We start from the raw sequence: 18069 nt of genomic DNA on the forward strand, positions 1-18069 counted from the left end.
CCACCAATCTGAGCAGAGAATTCAAAGAATTTCTACACACCTCATTTCTTTATACCTATTATCACTTGTTAAAGACTTCCTCCCCCCAACAACCCAAAGTAAAAATATCTTAACATTCATCCTGCTATGTTTTGCGGGCCTGGGAACATAGTCCAGGAAGATGGGATTTGACTGGGTGGCTTTTTATCAACTGGTACAGACATAATGGGTTGAACAGCCTCCTCGTTCACTGATTCTAAGGCCAACGTATTCCAGATCCCCACTTATGTGCAAATGTTACCTTTCATATCACTTGGTTCTTCTGTCAAGTCATTTGTAGGCTCCAGATGGAACTGCACTGTCTGGCTCACACTTGAATGGAGCGAGATAGAAAAAGCTCCTAGAATCAGTGCACTGTAAAACCAGTGCTTTTTGGATTGGAGGAGAGAGCTCAAGCAAGTTCAGAAAACCATACAGCACTGGAATTTAAAGAAAACATTTATTAAAGATATGAAAGTCACATTTGGAGAGGAATCAAAATGGGATCAGTTTCAATAAGGTATACAGAGCAGATGATGCTGGCTGACTTCAGCCAAGAACCTATTCTATGTTTACATTTTCCCTTTTGATCAAGTGACCCTTGTCAAAAAGTGTGGTTGAGAGTCTGGACTAAAGTAGTATTGCTCCATGATAAAATAGTTACATGTCAAAAGTTAAATAAACACGTACAAGGCTGAGTTAAAAAGCTTGAAAAAGTGGCTAACCGGACAGCCCTTTTCAACAAACCACCTTTGATACAATAGTTAGCCATCTGGTAGCCTTCTCGCCTGCTGTTAGTTTCAATAATATATTCAGGGCCAGAAGGAAAAGTTGTCAGAAGAAAGTGTTCCCTTCCCAGACAGGACAATGACCAAACTTTGCCCTCTCCAGCCAGCCTGCTATGTAACATACCCTTTCCACGGGGGGATCAAAGCAAATCTACAAGCTTAAAGTAACCTTCCTGCTTGACAGGGACCACATTAATAAACGTCTTGTAGAGGACTGCCCCCTTAGGGAGGCGAGAGATTACTTTTACAGCCTCTAAGCTGCGAGGAGGAGGGATGTAGACCTCTTTTGTATAACACACAGTGCCATCTTCAAGAGCAACAAGAGTTTTGTTTCGACCCATTGCTACCTGTAACAAAAGGAACAGAAATCAGTGTATGTGTAAAGTATAACAGTATTTCCATCTAATACGGAGCATCACAGAGCATAGCGATTAGCGCAGCGCTATTACAGGTCCAGCGAGTTTGGAGTTCAATTCCAACGCCATTTGCAAGAAGTTTGTATGTTCTTTCTGTGAGCACATGGGTTTCCTCTGGTTCTCGCCATTCCAAAGACACCGCACACTGGTTAGCAGGCTAATTGGTCATTGTAAATTTTCCTGTGATTAGACTAGGATTAAATAGGCAGGTTGCTGGGTGGTGTAGCTCGCTGAACCAGAAAGGCCTGTTCCATGCTGAATCCCTACAGTAATAAAATTACACGCAACAGTAAAGTCTTAGATTCATTTTGCTGGAGTGGTCAGAGTAGCAGTGATCCATGGTGAAATGGTCACTTACCATGAAAAAGTAAACATGGGGAAAGAACTGGGAAATGTGACTAACTAGAGAGCCTTTTCAAATGAGCCACCCCAGACACAATGGACCTACTGTCAACCTCCAACCTTGCTGACAGATTTAAAGATACCCTCAGGGTAGGATCACAATTGAAAAGAGACAACAACGGTCAATAGGCACTTGTGGATCTCAGTATTCTTCAACATTTCCAACTTAAAGGGAACACCAGTTATGGCCCTAAGCACTAGTGATTGCTGTTGAGAAGTCCTCACATGAAAAAGAGAGATCTAAATCAAGATTTTCATGTTTGTGTTGTCATCCAGCTAACCTGTGATTATAGAGACAGGAAAGACTGCAGATGCTGAGATCTAAAGCAACACCCAAAGCACTGGAGGAACTCAGCAGGTCAGGTGGCATCTATAGAAGGAAATGAGTAGTCGACATTTCAGGTCAAGACCCTTCATCTGTACACTAAAATAGAAGGGAGATAGCCAGTATAAAAATGGGGGGGGGCGGGGGGAAGAGGGTAGAACCTACATAAACAGAATAAGAGGGGGCTAATTGTTGGTTTCCTGTATTTATCGTGGGAACAACTAACATTTGTTGACTCCAGCAACTTCTCCCATTCCCCACTCTATCAAACACATCAGGTCTGTGCCCAGTACAAAGAGATACCCCAATTAGTATCATGAACAAAGCAGATAAGCTTAGAGCATGATCAGTACTTAAGAGCTATGATGTTGTGGCTATTACAGAGGCTTGGACGGCTCAGGGGCAGAAATGGCTACTTTTCTGCCAAGCTTTAAATGCTTCAGAAAGGACAGGGAGGGAGGCGAGAGGTGGGGGTGTGGCACTGTTGATCAGAGATCGCGTCACAGCTGCAGAAAAGAAGTAAGTCATGGAGAGACTGTCCACGGAGTCTCTGTGGGTGGAAGTTAGTAACAGGAAGGGGTCAATTACTACTGGGTGTTTTTTTTATTATAGACCACTCAATAGTAACAGTGAGATTGAGGAGCAGATGGGGAGATAGATTCTGGAACAGTACAATAATAACAGGGTTGTCATGATAAGAGATTTTAATTTCCCCAATATTGATTGGCATCTCCCTAGAGCTAAGGGTTTAGATGGGGTGGAGTTTGTTAGGTGTGTTCAGGAAGGTTTCCTGACACAATATGTAGATAACCCTACAAGAGAAGAGGCTGTACTTTATCTGGTATTGGGATATAAACCTGGTCAGGTGTCAGGTCTCTCAGTGGGTGAGCATTTTAGAGATAATGATCACAATTCTATCTCCTTTATCATTGCATCGGAGAGGGATAGGAGCAGACAAGTTAGGAAAGTGTTTAATTGGAGTTAGGGGATATATGAAGCTATCAGGCAGAACTTGAAAGCATAAATTGGGAGCAGACGTTCTCAGGGAAATGTATGGCAGAAATGTGGCAAATGTTCAGGACATAATTGGGTGGTGTTCCGCACAGATACATTCAAATGAGACAGGGAAAGGATGGTAGGGTACAGGAACTATGGTGTACAAAGGCAGTTGAAAATCTAGTCAAGAAGAAAAGTTTATGAAGGGTTCAAAAACAAAACCTAGGTAATGACAGAGATCTAGAAAATTATGAGGCTAGCAGGAAGGAGCTTAAGATTGAAAATAGGAGCTCCAGAAGGGGCCATGGGAAGGCCTTGGTGAGCAGGATTAAGGAAAACCCCAAGGCATTCTACAAGTATGTGAAGAGCAAGAGGATAAAACATGAGAGAATAGGACCAATCAAGTGTGACAGTGGAAAAGTGTGTATGGAACCCAAGAAGGTAGCTGAGGTACTTAATGAGTACTTTGCTTCAGTACTCACAATGGAAAAGGACCTTGGCAATTGTAAGGATGACATATAGCGGACTGAAAAGCTTGAACATATAGACATTAAGCAAGAGGATGTGCTGGAGCTTTTGGAAAGCATCAAGTTGGATAAGTCACCGGGGACAGGACAAGATGTACCCCAGGCAGAGATTGCTAAGCCTCTGGCAATGATCTTTACATCATCAATGGGAACAGGAGAGGTTTCGGAGGATTGGAAGGTTACAGATGTTGTTCCCTTATTCAAGAAAGGCAGTAGAGATAGCCCAGGAAATTATAGGCCAGACTTACTTCAGTGGTTGGTAAGTTCATGAAGAAAATCTTGAGAGGCAGGATTTATGAACATCTGGAGAGGCATAATATGATTAGGAATAGTCAGCATGGCTTTGTCAAAGGCAGGTCGTCCCTTAAGAGCCTGATTGAATTTTTTTGAGGATGTGATTAAACACATTGATGAAGCTAGAGCAGTAGATGTAGCGTATATGGATTTCAGCAAGGCATCTGATAACCCCATGCAAGGCTTATTCAGAAAGCAAGGAGGCATGGGATCTAAGGGGACCTTGCTTTGTGGATCCAGAATTGGCTTGCCCACAGAAGAGTGGCTGTAGACAGGTCATATTCTGCATGGAGGTTGGTGACCAGTGGTGTGCCTCAGGGATCTGTTCTGGGACCGCTTCTCTTCATGATTTTTATAAATGACCTGGATGAGGAAATGGAGGGATAGGTTAGTAAATTTGCTGATGACACAAAGGTTGGGGTGTTGTGGATAGTGTGGAGGGCTGTCAGAGGTTACAGCAGGACACCGATAGGATGCAAAACTGGGCTGAGAAATGGCAGATGGAGTTCAACCCAGATAAGTGCAAGGTGGTTCATTTTGGTAAGTCAAATATGATGACCCCACTTGGGAGTACTGTGCTCAGTTCTGGTCACCTCACTGCAGGAAGGATGTGGAAACCATAGAAAGGGTACAGAGGAGATATGCAAGGATGTTGCCTGGATTGGGAACATGACTTATGAGAATAGGTTGAGTGAGCTTGGCCTTTTCTTGGAGCAACAGAGGATGAGAGGTGACTGATAGAGGTGTATAAGATGATGAGAGGCAATAATCATGTGGATAGAGGCTTCTTCCCAGGGCTGAAAAGGCTAACACAAGAAGGCACTGTTTTAAGGTGCTTAGAAGTAGGTACAGAGGGGATGTCAGGGGTAAGTTTTTTAAAAAAATATCGCAGAGAGCGGTGAGTGCTTGAAATGGGCTGCCAGCGATGGTGGTGGAGGCGGATACATGGGGTCTTTTAAGTAGGTATGTGCAGCTTAGAAAAATAGAGGGCCATGGGTAACCCCAGGTAATTTCTAAAGTACATGTTCAGCACAACATTGAGGGCCGAAGGGCCTGTATTGTGCTGTAGGTTTTCTATGTAAGTACCCCAGTTCTCTTGTGTCAGCGCCTTCTGATGCATTTAAAAAAAGGGGGGGAAATTATGCTAATGAGCTAACATTCCAGTTGTTAGCAAGTTCAGTCATTTATTCACGGGAAATGAGACCCAAAATCTCCGAGAGAAACGGAGTAAAGTCTTAATTGGGAAGATCCTAAGCAAACGGTGACAGGATAAATGGAGCACCCTGACTAGTGAGTCAGTGATCTACACTCCGTTTTGTAATAACTTACATTTGCTCCTGGGTGCCAGCGAATCAGGCGCTGAGTTGCCAGAATGTTACCTGTATGAACAAAATCCCCTGTGGGAGTAAAGGCAAAAAGTCATTACCCCAAAACCAAAAGAAAATGCAGAGCAGGGCAATGTTTTTTTAAATTTTGTCTGTAGACATATTACCACATCTGAAGCTTAGAATCATGTTCAAAAGAGGCACCAGCTTGTACTGCAGGGTAACGGAATTGGTGGAAATGTATATACTTCACAACCACCAACATTGAGTTGGATTTTAACTTTGAGATGCTAGTCTGAAAAGTTGAAGTAATTATGCAAGGTTTTTACTGTTTTGTGTTGTGTTTGGAGTACAATAAATGAATTTTTATGGCTTTTCTTAAACATAAAACACCTCACACCATTTTATCTGTGAAAACCTACATTGATGAACCCAATGCTCTGAGACAACTCTGGAGTTATTGAACATGATAGCCAATGCAGTTGCTGTGAGACTGCTGGAGTTTTGGGAGCAAAATGCCATTGCTTGATTTGTGCAGGCAGAGGTCCAATTTGTGCTGTGAGAAATCGCAGGCAACACCAAATACTTCCATGTGGTAGCATTGCACAGCAACTCCACCGCTGCAAAAGGTGGGTCTACTGGAACACCCACCTGAGCACGGTACACAGAGTTGCTGGAAACTCACTTTTAACAGACTTTTAGGCTATCAGAGTTTGAGTTTGCCAAACAGTTGCTCTCCTTACCCAGCCTGGGGGATACAAGGCCGTTGGAGCTTATGGACCACATTCTGTAGCTCCTGTGAAATCACCAACCTTGTTTTATTTTTAAAGAACTCTTCATGTAGCAAGTGCCTGAACAAGATCATACAGCCCTCACTAATGCACTTGTGAAGAACGATAGGGAGCTTGCTAAAATGGCTGATAAGTCTACACACAAGCAGGCAGCGACGCATCATTCCTCCTCCTTTTTCCACCTCAATAAGCCCACCAGCAAGGCCCTGAACACAAGGATGCTCACGGCAGCCCGTGCTTTTACGACACTTGCTTTGGTACTAACGTTAGGGAGTGTGAACCACCTCCTCTCCTGTTTCAGGACACCCTTTCTAAGATAAGAGGGCCTAAAACTACTCACGATACCCCAATTGAGGCCTCACCAGTGCTTTATAAAGTCTCAACATTACATCCTTGCTTTTTCTAGTCCTCTTGAAACGAATGCCAACTTTGCATTTACCTTCCTCGCCACCGACTCAACCTGCAAATTAACCTTCAGTGAATCCTGTACAAGGACTCCCAAGTGTGCCTTTGTGCCTTAGTTTTTTTGAATTTTCTCTCCATTTAGAAAACAGTCTACCCTTTCCTTTCTCCTACCAAAGTGCATGACCATACACTTCCTAACTTTGTCCTAATTTATCCAAGTGCTTCTGTAACCTACTTCCTCAAAACTACCTGCCCCTCCACCTATCTCCATTTCGTCTGCAAACTTTGCAAAAGAGCCACCAATTCCATCAACCAAATCATTGACATAGAATTGATTCCAGTACAGACTCCTGAGGAACACCACTAGTCATGGCAGCCAATCAGAAAAGGCTCCCTTTATTCCCACTCTTTGGCTCCTGCCAATCAGCCGCTGCTGTAACCATGCTAGAAGTTCCTGTACTCTGACCCCATATTGCTCAAATTGGAGATGGAGTGTTTTTGACTCCATATGTGGTCTCTTGGATCCAGGTTGGAAAGCCTCACAGAAACTGGTTGCAGCATGTGCACGTGTGGAATGCCAGCAGGCAAAAATTAGCCATCATGGTCAGGCGCCATTGGCACCTTTTGAGGTTGCCGAGCAATGGCTTTACCACTGCAAAGTGGACCTTGTCGGTTGTCCTCACAGTTTTAAACACCTTCTTAACATGGTGGACCATACCACTAGGTGGCCAGAGTTCATCCCTCTAGCATCGATCATGGCCGCAGACGTGGCTCGGGTGTTCATTAGCACCTGGTTTGCTCTGTTTAGCACCCTATCCGATATTTCCTTTGACCCAATTCATACTGGATCCCTAGACTGCGATAGCCCAGAACCTTGGCGTTAGGCTTCAACACACCATGGGGTACCACCTGCAGCCTAACTGCCTATGCAAGTGGTTTCACTGCTCCTTAAAGGCTGCCCTGAGGGTTTCTCTGACTGATGAGTGTTGGCATGACCGTCTCCCATGAGTCCTGTTGGGGCTCGGAATAGCTCCAAAAGATGCCTGCAGGCGCCCGTGGCTGAGTTGGTATACAGGCAGCCATTATGAGTGCCAGGTTGTTTCATTCCTGATGCCACAACCACCTTGTCGGCCTCTCAATGGTGTTTCACCCTCCTCAGTAAATTCAAATCCTTTTCCCCTATTCCTGACTCCCATTGTAGCATTCAGCACTCTTAGGTTCCATTCTGCCTGGTTTGTTTTTGTCTGCAATGATGCACACCAGCATCCCCTTAGGCTCGTTCTGCATTTTGGAACAGGGAGAAGACTTTTAGCATAGATAAGAGGGGTACACCTGAATGTATATTGATAGATCATCTTAAACTGGCCCACCAAGATTTGGATGATTCTGCTACCATGCCCCAGTCATCATGACGTAATGATGAGCAAGTCAACACACCGCTGACAAGCCCCAGGCACCTGCCCTTACACCATCCACGCAACACAGGACCCCAGAATTTCCAACCACTGCATTTCTGCCATCATCGCTGATATAGAAACTTAGAAAACCTACAGCACAATACAGGCCCTTCGGCCCATAAAGTTGTGCTGAACCTTAGAAATTACTAGGCTTACCCATAGCCCTCTATTTTTCTAAGCTCCATGTACCTATCGAAAAGTCTCTTAAAAGACTCTATCGTATCCGCCTCCACCACCATTGCCGGCAGCCCATTCCACACACTCACCACTCTGAGTAAAAAACTTACCCCTGACATCTCCTCTGTACCTACTCCCCAGCACCTTAAACCTGTGTCCTCTTGTGGAAACCATTTCAGCCCTGGGAAAAAGCCTGACTATCCACACGATTAACGCATCTCATCATCTTATACACTTATCTTATGATGTGCTTATTTCTGAAGATGTAGAAGTTCTTTGGATGGGGCTGATGGCAGCTGATTTGAAGCGTGGGTAAGTGAAGTGTTGAAGCAGTCCATGAAGAGGTCGGTGAGCTGGAGTGTACATTACCCGAGTATTAGCCTGGGATATTGTCTGGCCTGGTAGCCTTACAGTGGGGGTGGGGGGGAGGGCAGGGTTTGACCCTCTGCAGTGTCCTTTTCATGTCTGCTGCAATTACAGACAGTGCCTGCTCACCTCCTTATCTTACTTCTGAAAACCTTCTCTTACCATGTGTTCCTTTAGCCTCTCTCAATCAACTTCTGCAAGTTGCTTTCTAATGCCAAATCTTTAGCAATATGGCAGTCCCAGATAATCTTAAGGAAGTTAATATCACAACCTTATTATTCTTGCAATCTCCCTATAGTTTGATCTATTTCTTACTAATTATTGGGGGACTTACAGTACAGCCCCATCAGTGTTTAGTGGAGTGGGTCACCCTGTTACCATATCAGAGGACTAGACTGACAAACTACTTTAGATACATAGTGGTGAGTATTCCAACTGGATGCATTAAGGCCTGGTATGGAAACACCAATGCCTAGGAATGGAAAAGGCCACGGGAAAGTGGTGGGCACAGGTAAAGCCCTCCCTGCCACTGAATATATTTACATGGAGTAATCCCACCATCAAGGCCATGCCTTCTTCTCACTACTCCCATCAGGCAGGAGGTACAGAAACCTTAGGTCCCATACCACCAGATTCAACAAGTTATTATCCTACAACCATCAGGCTTCTGACCCACTGTGAATACTTTCAATCACCACTAATCTGAACTGATTCTACAATCTACAGACCTACTTTCAAGGACTCTTTAGATTTTTTCCATTTTTTAAATTTGCAATCCCCCCATAAATGTCTGCAAGGTAGTATATGGTAACACGTAACGTAGTTTGATAGTAACTTTGCTTTGAACTTTGAAGCTTCTGGAAGGAATTCTGAAGGACACGATTTATTTGCAGCAAGTATGCGCTCTGATTAGAGACAGTCAGCATAGCTTAGTGCTTATGAAACTGTGTCTCGTGAATCTTGAGGTTTTTTTTTGAAAAAGCATCCAAGAAGACTGACAAAGGCAGGACAGTAGAGTCATAAAGTCAGTTAAAAAAACAGCAGAGAAACAGGCCCTTCGGTCCATCTAATCAATGCAGAAATCATTTGAACACCTACTCCCATTGGCCTGCCCTGGGATCACAGCCCTCCATACTGCTACCATTCATGTACCTACCCAAAGCTGAAATTGAACTCGCATGCACCTCTTACGCTGGCAATTCATTCCACAATCTCATGACCCTCAGAGAGGAAGTTTCCCCTCATATACCCCTCAAACTTTTCACCTTTCACATTAACCCATGACCTCTGGTTGTAGTCCCAACCAACCTCAGTGGAAAAAGCCTGCTAGCATTTACCCAGCCTATATCCCTCATAATTTTGTATATCTCTATCAAATCTCCTCTCCATCTTCTCTGGTCCAAGGAATAAAGTCCTAATCTATTCGATCTTCTCTTCTAACTGTGGTCCTCCAGTCCCAGCAACATCCTTGTAAATATTCTCTGTATTCTTTCAAACTATTTACATCTTTCCTAAGCACTCAGAGGAAACGCACACCATTATGGGGAGGAAGTAGAAACTCCTTACAAACACCACTAAGATTGACCGCAGATGCCCAAACTGTAATAGTGTGATGCCAATCACTGTGTTAACATAGCCCTTAATAGTGTACATAAATTACATAACTAACATTCAGAAAAATTAAAACCATTCACGCATAATTTTACAACATAACTAAAACAAAAAAGTGCAAACTAATCAAAATACACCTGGTGTTGATATACCTCTATCAAATCTCCTTTCAATCCTCTATATTCCAAGGAATAAACTCCTTACAAATTCAATCTTTCCATATAACTCAGGTCCCCCGGATCTGACAACATTCTTGTAAATTTTAAACTGTAATCTTTCAACCTTATTTGCATCTTTCCTGAAGATAGGTGACCAAAACTGCACACAGTATTCCAAGCAACACACACAAAATGCTGGTGGAACGCAGCAGGCCAGGTAGCATCTATAGGAAGAAGTACAGTCAACATTTTGGGCCAAGACCCTTCGTCAGGACTAAGTGGGAGGGGGAGGGGGAAAATGCGAAATGATAGAAGACAGGAAAGAGAGGGGTGAAGCTAAGAGCTGGAAAGGTGATTGGCAAAAGGGATACAGAGCAGGAGAAGGGAAAGGATCATGGGACGGGAGGCCTAGGGAGAAAGAAAGGGGGAGGGAAGCACCAGAGGGAGATGGAGAACAGGCAAGGAGTGACTGTGAGAGGGGTAGAGAGAGTAAAAAAAAGAGGAAAATGGGGGGGGGAGAAAGAGAATAAATAAATAAATAAATAAATAAGGAATGGGGTAGGAAGGGGAGGAGGGGCATTAACGGAAGTTTGAACATTGATTTCACTAACTTCCATTAATGCCCCTCCTCCCTTTCTTACCACATCCCTTATTTATTATTTCCTCCCTTTTTTCCCCTCTCTGTCCCTCTCACAATCACTCAATGCCTGCTCTCCATCTCCCTCTGGTGCTCCCCTCCCCCTTTCTTTCTCCCTAGGCCTCCCGTCCCATGATCCTTTCCCTTCTCCAGCTCTGTATCCCTTTTGCCAATCAACTTTCCAGCTCTTGGCTTCATCCCTCCCCCTCCTGTCTTCTATCATTTCGGATCTCCACCTCCCCCTCAAATCTCTTACTATCTCTTCTTTCAGTTAGTCCTGACGGAGGGTCTTGGCCTGAAACGTTGACTGTACTTCTCCTTATAGATGCTGCCTTGCCTGCTGCGTTCCACCAGCATTTTGTGCGTGTTGCTCAAATTTCCAGCATTTGCAGATTTCCTCATGTTTGCATTTTTAAACACACTATTCCAAGTAAGGCCTCGGCAACGTCTTGTACAACTTCAACATAACATCTCATTTCCTGTACTCAATGCTTTGATTTTGAAGGCCAATGGGTCAAAAGCTTTCTTTGGGACCTTATCTACCTGTGATGCCACTTTCAACAAATTATGAACCTGTATTTCCAGATCCCTTTGTTCAATTGTTGACTAGTTTCTACAACACATCATATGGTCTTCTGTTCTCATCCCCTTTCCTCCCTGCTGAAGTAAAAATAGGATTCGTACTATCCTCTCCCAACACCCCAGCATATTCAAAGGTTTATTCTCTCCATAATTTTCAAAACTTTCAGTGAGATTCCACTATCAAATACTTGTGACTTTCCAGCTGCTTGGTCTCCTCCATCTGTAACACAGCTCTTCTTCACGAGAGAGCGAGGATATCATGCCTGCCTCGACTCCTTTCCCTCCTCTCATACTGACATCTCCAGATTGGTTGGCAATGACAAACATTCATTCCCTCTTCCAGATGGCACCAAAATCAGGCCCTTCACCCGAGCTCATTTGTGCCAAATAAAGTGTCTTCCTGAGCTAGTACAATTTATCATGTTAAGGCCACATATTCCACTATGAAGTCCAAATAGACAAGGTCTACTGTCCTTGGCATTCTTAAGTGGGAGAGTGAATAGGCAGAGGATGTGATCCCTGTAGGGTAGGAAGAGTTACATGGTTCTGCAGAGGGAGTTCAGGAAGCTGGGTGCTAAGCTAAAGAGCCTGATCTCCAGGGTTGTGATCTTAGGATTGCTACCCATGCCATGTGTGTGCTAGTGAGGCCAGAAAGAGGAAAATTACAGTTAAACACTGGCTAAGTTAGTGTAGGAGGAAGGGGAAAGGTTTTTGGATCATTATGTTCTCTTCCTGGGTAAGTGGGACTTGTACAGAAGAGATGGTTTGCACCTGATCTGGAAGGGGACTAATACTCTAGTGGGAATGTTTATTAGTGCTGCATGGAGGGTGGGGGGTTGTTTAAACTAGAGTTTCAGTAGGATGGGAACCAGAGTGGAACAAACCCCACAGCAATATTAATTTTCTATTTCTTAGCTCTCTTTGCTACCTCTCTCAAAACAAACTAAACAAAGGAACAACAGAGAAAAGGGGAAACTTAGGTTGGAAGCGCTGCGCCTTTCCTAGATACCTGAAACAACAGTTATAAATTGACATAGGGATACAGAAGATGTATTCAAGGCCAGAATCAAGAAGAACAGAGATTAAGACGTGAATAAGATTAAGTGATAGGCCATAGTTGAAAGAAATATCCTTGAGACACATGCACAACCCTAATCACAATAGACCTGCTCAGAAGTTTGTTCACCAACAGTTATAAAACATGTGGTGAGGTTGTATCTGGAGGACTGTATACAGTTTTGTTCACCATGTTACAGGAAAGATCTCATTAAGCTAGAAAGAGTACAAACAAGATTTATGAGAGTGTTGCCAGGGTTCAAGTTATACAGAGAGTTAGGTGGGCTAGGATAACCAAGTCCAAGGAGCGTAGGAGAGAAAGGTAACCATACAGAAGTATATGAAAGACAGGCATCAACAAGGTCAATGCATAGCTTCTTTATCCCCCTCTAAAACTAGAGGGCATGGTTTAAAGGTAAGATGAGAAAATTTAAAAAGTGACTCGAGGGGCAACTTCATGTATGGCATATATGGAACATGCTGGCAGAGAAAATAGTTGAGGTATGTGCAGTAACACCATTTAAAAGACATTTTCACAGGTACATGGATAGGAAACATTTAGACGGATATTGGTCAAATGTGGGCAAACAGCACCACCTTAGATAAGCCTCTTGGTTGGCATGGCCTGCTTACTCTACTTCATATTACTCTACAACTGAACTAAGGAATCCTTTGAAAGCAACACCAACAATGGCATAAACACGTAGAGTAGTGATCCCACAATAATCATGCTTACAGTATTTGCTATTCCCCAGTGGAAGTTGCTGTATTTCATTATGTACCTGTTACTAATGTTCACAATGATTAGTGCTCTAAAGTGTGCAGTACTTCCTCCTCCCTTGCCCTAAAGCATATAGTTTTCATATCGGATGCTACTCAAGCCCAATACGTACCATCTGCCTTCTTCCATCCATAACGTCGACCTGGACTGTTGCCCCCCAGATTTTTTGAACTGCCTCCTGCCTTTTTGGATGCATATCTCATGGCAGTAACTGTGGTCAGTGGGAAAGTCAAAAATCCTGAAGGAAATATGAGAAGTAGAAACCATCTTACAAAAAGAAAATGATTGCAACATTTGAAATAATTGTGCAAACTAACTCCATCCACAGATCTGCAGATGATACTGCTGTGGACCATATCTCAAATAACAATCAGAGTACAGGAGACAGACTGTGATGTCATTGTGTCATGACACTGACAACTCAAAGACAACTAAATAAAAAGCTGGTCATTGACTTTAGAAAGGGGGTGGTGCACCTGCTCCCCTCTACATCAATGGTGCAGAGATTGAGAAGGCTAAGAGCTTCAAGTTCTTAAGTGTGAAGATTAATAGTCTGTCAGCTGCAATTACATTGATGCCCCAACCAAGACAACACCAAGAGGCTAAAGAAATTCAGTAATTCTTACCAATTTTTATTGATGCACTATACAAAGTATTGTCTGCATGCTTAAAGACTTGTATGGCAACTGCTCTGCCTGTGCCGACAAGAAAGTGCAGAGATGTGGTCACAGCTCAGTATACCACAGGAACCAGCCTCTCCCCTCACTGTCTATACCTCTTGCTGCCTCAGTAAAGTAACACAATAACATGGTAGATTATGGGAAGATGGAGCCAGCAAACAACACAACCAAGGCAACATCCTTCAGACAGTTCACAAAACTGCTTTTCTTCCCCCCACTTCTTTTTGGTTCTGCTACTGTTAGAGCCTGTGACCTACACTTTGGTGGTGTGCTTTCAGGCTGATTGAGCAATCTGGTGCTTTGCACGTCTCCGAGGGGGGGGGGGGGGTTCATTGAGGTTTCAAGTGAAGGGTGCAGCCTGGAAGCCAAGAAGCCTGGAGACAGGGCTCGAGCCCATGATCGACTCCATTTCTCACCAATCTAAGTGTCAAGGAAGATCGAACCATCAAAGCAAGAGTGGAAGGTGAGCAGGTGTTCAACTCCATCTACTATCACCTTACTTGCAGCTGCTGAAGTAAGGTGTTCACGTGTGACAGTTCTCTCTACTTCTTGCTCGCTGTTTCTGGAAGAAAGTTCCTGCATTTGAATGGTTTCTCTTTCTCCCTCAATGCTTCCAGAGGATGAAGCTGGAGCCTTGGGTGTTGGGCAAGGTTTAATTGACACGGTTTGTGGATTAGACTTGGTAGCTCATGTTACCATGTGTTTCTGCTCACTGTTGACATTTTGTGCGATTTTGATTGGCATGGACAGCCTCCATGTCTTAAAGTTAGACTGAACTGAATATGCCTAGGCTGGTTTGGTATGTTTTTCCACTTTGTTTCTTTTTTTTGCTATTTGCATAATCTGTTCCTTATTTTTTTGCACACTGGGGGTTTGATGTTTTTCTCTGCGTGGGTTCCATGATTTTCTTTTTTTGTTTCGTGGCTGTATGTGGGAAGATGAATCTCAGGGTGGTATACTACATACTATGGATCAAAGTACATTTATTATCAAAGAACGTATAAATTATACAACCTTGAAATTTGTCCACTAACAGGCGGCAGCAAAGCCAGAAACTTGAAAGAACCCAGTTAAAAAATTCCAACACCCAACGCGCAGAGAGAGAGAGAACAAATCGGGAATACAATAGAAGTGAGCAACAACAACATCCAAACAGCCAAACCAAGCTGAGTCTTTACTGTAGATCCAAACCCCGGGAGCAGCCAAACCAAGCTGAGTCTTTACTGTAGATCCAAACCCCGGGAGCAGCCAAACCAAGCTGAGTCTTTACTGTAGATCCAAACCCCGGGAGCAGCCAAACCAAGCTGAGTCTTTACTGTAGATCCAAACCCCGGGAGCAGCCAAACCAAGCTGAGTCTTTACTGTAGATCCAAACCCCGGGAGCAGCCAAACCAAGCTGAGTCTTTACTGTAGATCCAAACCCCGGGAGCAGCCAAACAAAGCTGAGTCTTTACTGTAGATCCAAACCCCGGGAGCAGCCAAACAAAGCTGAGTCTTTACTGTAGATCCAAACCCCGGGAGCAGCCCAGTACCAGCTCATCATATTAGTGGGGCAAATCGCCGCAAAGTTTTCAGACACTAAGCATAGAAGCTGGGGGCAGTCTCACAAAGATTACAGTGAGGAGCCCCCTACAGTCTATCTGGGCTGGCTTTAAATTGTCCTAATAGTGGATCGTACCTTGCATTAGGACCTGGGCTCCACTCATAATAAATGTACTTTGAATTAGGAGTTTGCACTTCACTTGTTACCACCACTACTCTTTGGTATTCTGCATTGTTATTGTTTTACCTTATTCTGGCTCAGTACACTGTGTAATGATTTGATCTATATGAAAAGAATGCAGGACAAGCTTTTCACTATATCTTGGTACATGTGACAATAATGAACCAAAACAAAATTTCTCCTATACATATACGTTAAGCATGCTTTCCAATTTATAACTTGACTTGGATTCAGAAATCTGAAGAGAAGTGACAGTGAAATGTAGCTCAGAATGTTTAACAAAATACACATGAATAGAGAAATACGTGTTCCTTCATATGTAGGGTGATTCCTTTCCCACGCCCCCACCTTGTATTACAGCTATTCAGGTAACCAAAAAGTTTGCCCTTGCAAATTTCACAATTTATCCAAAAATATGATGAGTCGAATTTATGTGAAATGAAGCAAATAAATCAATACTTTTTTTTCCTCAACTCATGGCCTTGAAGGATCCAACAATAAGGACCCTTTTACTAGTCCTCCATCCCCACCATGATACAGCCTGTAAGAAGATATCAACATGCACAATGAATAAATCAAAAGTAATTAAAACATTAATTAGAAGTTGTACAGATTCTAAACCAACTAGAGGAGCACACGCAGGGTTGTTCACAGAGATTTTCAAACAGAGCACAATGAAGGGAGCTAACGGTTGAAACAGCATCCCTAGGGATGTGATGCCCTGGCACGTGTTCACCTTGATGAATGAGAAAGCAGCCAAAGGTCTCCTCATTCCTTTTGGACGCATGCTTAAACCTCTCAATGTACTGCTCAGAACCCAGGCTTACGAGAGCTCATCGGCAACATTGTTAACAACATGGCTGACAACACTTGGGAAGCATTTTTCCCCTCACTAACACCAGGTCACTGTTACAACCAAAGAATTAAGATGAAATTGATCTACTCAAGGACTATCTGCCACATATAATGAGGTACGAGAGCTTGCACCTGAACAGCAATAGCTAACCCGTCTTTTGAGAGATTTGAAAGATATATCAAGATGACACTGTACCCCCTCCGGGTCTTGAGATAACGTAATCCATGCAACAATGATTGGTATATGAAGAAAATTATGGCAACAGTATGTTATATGCACAAATCCCATGGATTTCCAAATCTGAAAAATTTGAGAAATAAGCAAATGAGTCTTGGTTTGATGAAGCAGACTAAGATGTCATAAAAATTATTGGTATCTTATGCTAGATCTTACAAAAGGAACAACACACAAAATGGTGGTAGAACACAGCAGGCCAGGCAGCATCTATAGGGAGAAGCGCTGTCGACGTTTCGGGCCGAGACCCTTCGTCAGGACTAACCGAAAGGAAAGATAGTAAGAGATTTGAAAGTAGTGGGGGGAGGGGGAAATGCGAAATGATAGGAGAAGACCAGAGGGGGTGGGATGAAGCTAAGAGCTGGAAAGATGATTGGCGAAAGTGATACAGAGCTGGAGAAGGGAAAGGATCATGGGACGAAGGAGATGTCTTCCTTTTTTAAACAAAGGGGCTTCCCTTCGTCCACCATCAACTCTGCTCTCAAACACATCTCTCCCATTTCCCGCACATCTGCCCTCATCCCATCCACCCGCCACCCCACTCAGGATAGGGTTCCCCTTGTCCTTACCTACCACCCCACCAGCCTCCAGGTCCAACGTATAATTCTCCGTAACTTCCGCCACCTCCAACGGGATCCCACTACCAAGCACATCTTTCCCTCCCCCCCTTCTGCTTTCCGCAGGGATCACTCCCTATGCGACTCCCTTGTCCACTCGTCCCCCCCATCCCTTCCCACCGATCTCCCTCCTGGCACTTATCCTTGTAAACGGAACAAGTGCTACACCTGCCCTTACACTTCCTCCCTCACCACCATTCAGGGCCCCAGACAGTCCCAGGTGAGGCGACACTTCGCCTGTGAGTCGGCTGGTGTGGTATACTGTGTCCGGTGCTCCCGGTGTGGCCTTTTATATATTGGTGAGACCCGACGCAGACTGGGAGACCGTTTCGTGGAACACCTACGCTCGGATCTCTACACTGGGATCTCCCAGTGGCCACACATTTTAATTCCACGTCCCATTCCCATTCTGATATGTCTATCCATGGCTTCCTCTATTGTCAAAATGAATCCAAACTCAGGTTGGAGGAACAACACCTTATATAATGGCTGGGTAGCCTCCAAGCTGATGGCATGAACATTGACTTCTCTAACTTCTGTTAATGCCCCTCCTCCCCTTCTTACCCCATCCCTGACATATTTAGTTGTTTGCCTGTTCTCCATCTCCCTCTGGTGCTCCCCACCCCACCTCCTTTCTTTCTCCTGAGGCCTCCCGTCCCATGATCCTTTCCCTTCTCCAGCTCTGTATCACTTTCGCCAATCACCTTTCCAGCTCTTAGCTTCATCCCACCCCCTCCGGTCTACTCTTATCATTTCGCATTTCCCCCTCCCCCCACTACTTTCAAATCTCTTACTATCTTTCCTTTCGGTTAGTCCTGACGAAAGGTCTCGGCCCGAAACGTCGACA

General features: G+C 44.0%; 1 protein-coding gene across 2 annotated transcripts in view; it reads right to left on the reverse strand.

Annotated features, from left to right (window-relative positions):
- Window positions 1–459: 459 nt before the first annotated feature.
- Window positions 460–18069, reverse strand: part of mrpl27 (mitochondrial ribosomal protein L27) — a 30687-nt gene continuing 13077 nt past the window's right edge. The window contains exons 2-5 of one of the 2 annotated variants that reach the window (XM_073026608.1): window positions 13225–13350; window positions 5096–5163; window positions 3721–3775; window positions 1017–1153 (exon numbers count right to left, since the gene is read on the reverse strand). In XM_073026608.1, the coding sequence (XP_072882709.1) occupies window positions 3722–3775; window positions 5096–5163; window positions 13225–13350 (248 nt within the window). In that variant the 3' untranslated portion in view covers window positions 1017–1153; window position 3721. Of the gene's footprint in view, window positions 1154–3720; window positions 3776–5095; window positions 5164–13224; window positions 13351–18069 lie in introns of both variants that reach the window. The other variant, XM_073026607.1, reaches the window with a different exon arrangement.

The sequence above is a fragment of the Hemitrygon akajei genome, chromosome 22, assembly GCF_048418815.1.
Source record: "Hemitrygon akajei chromosome 22, sHemAka1.3, whole genome shotgun sequence".
In the NCBI taxonomy this organism is placed as follows: Eukaryota; Metazoa; Chordata; class Chondrichthyes; order Myliobatiformes; family Dasyatidae; genus Hemitrygon; species Hemitrygon akajei.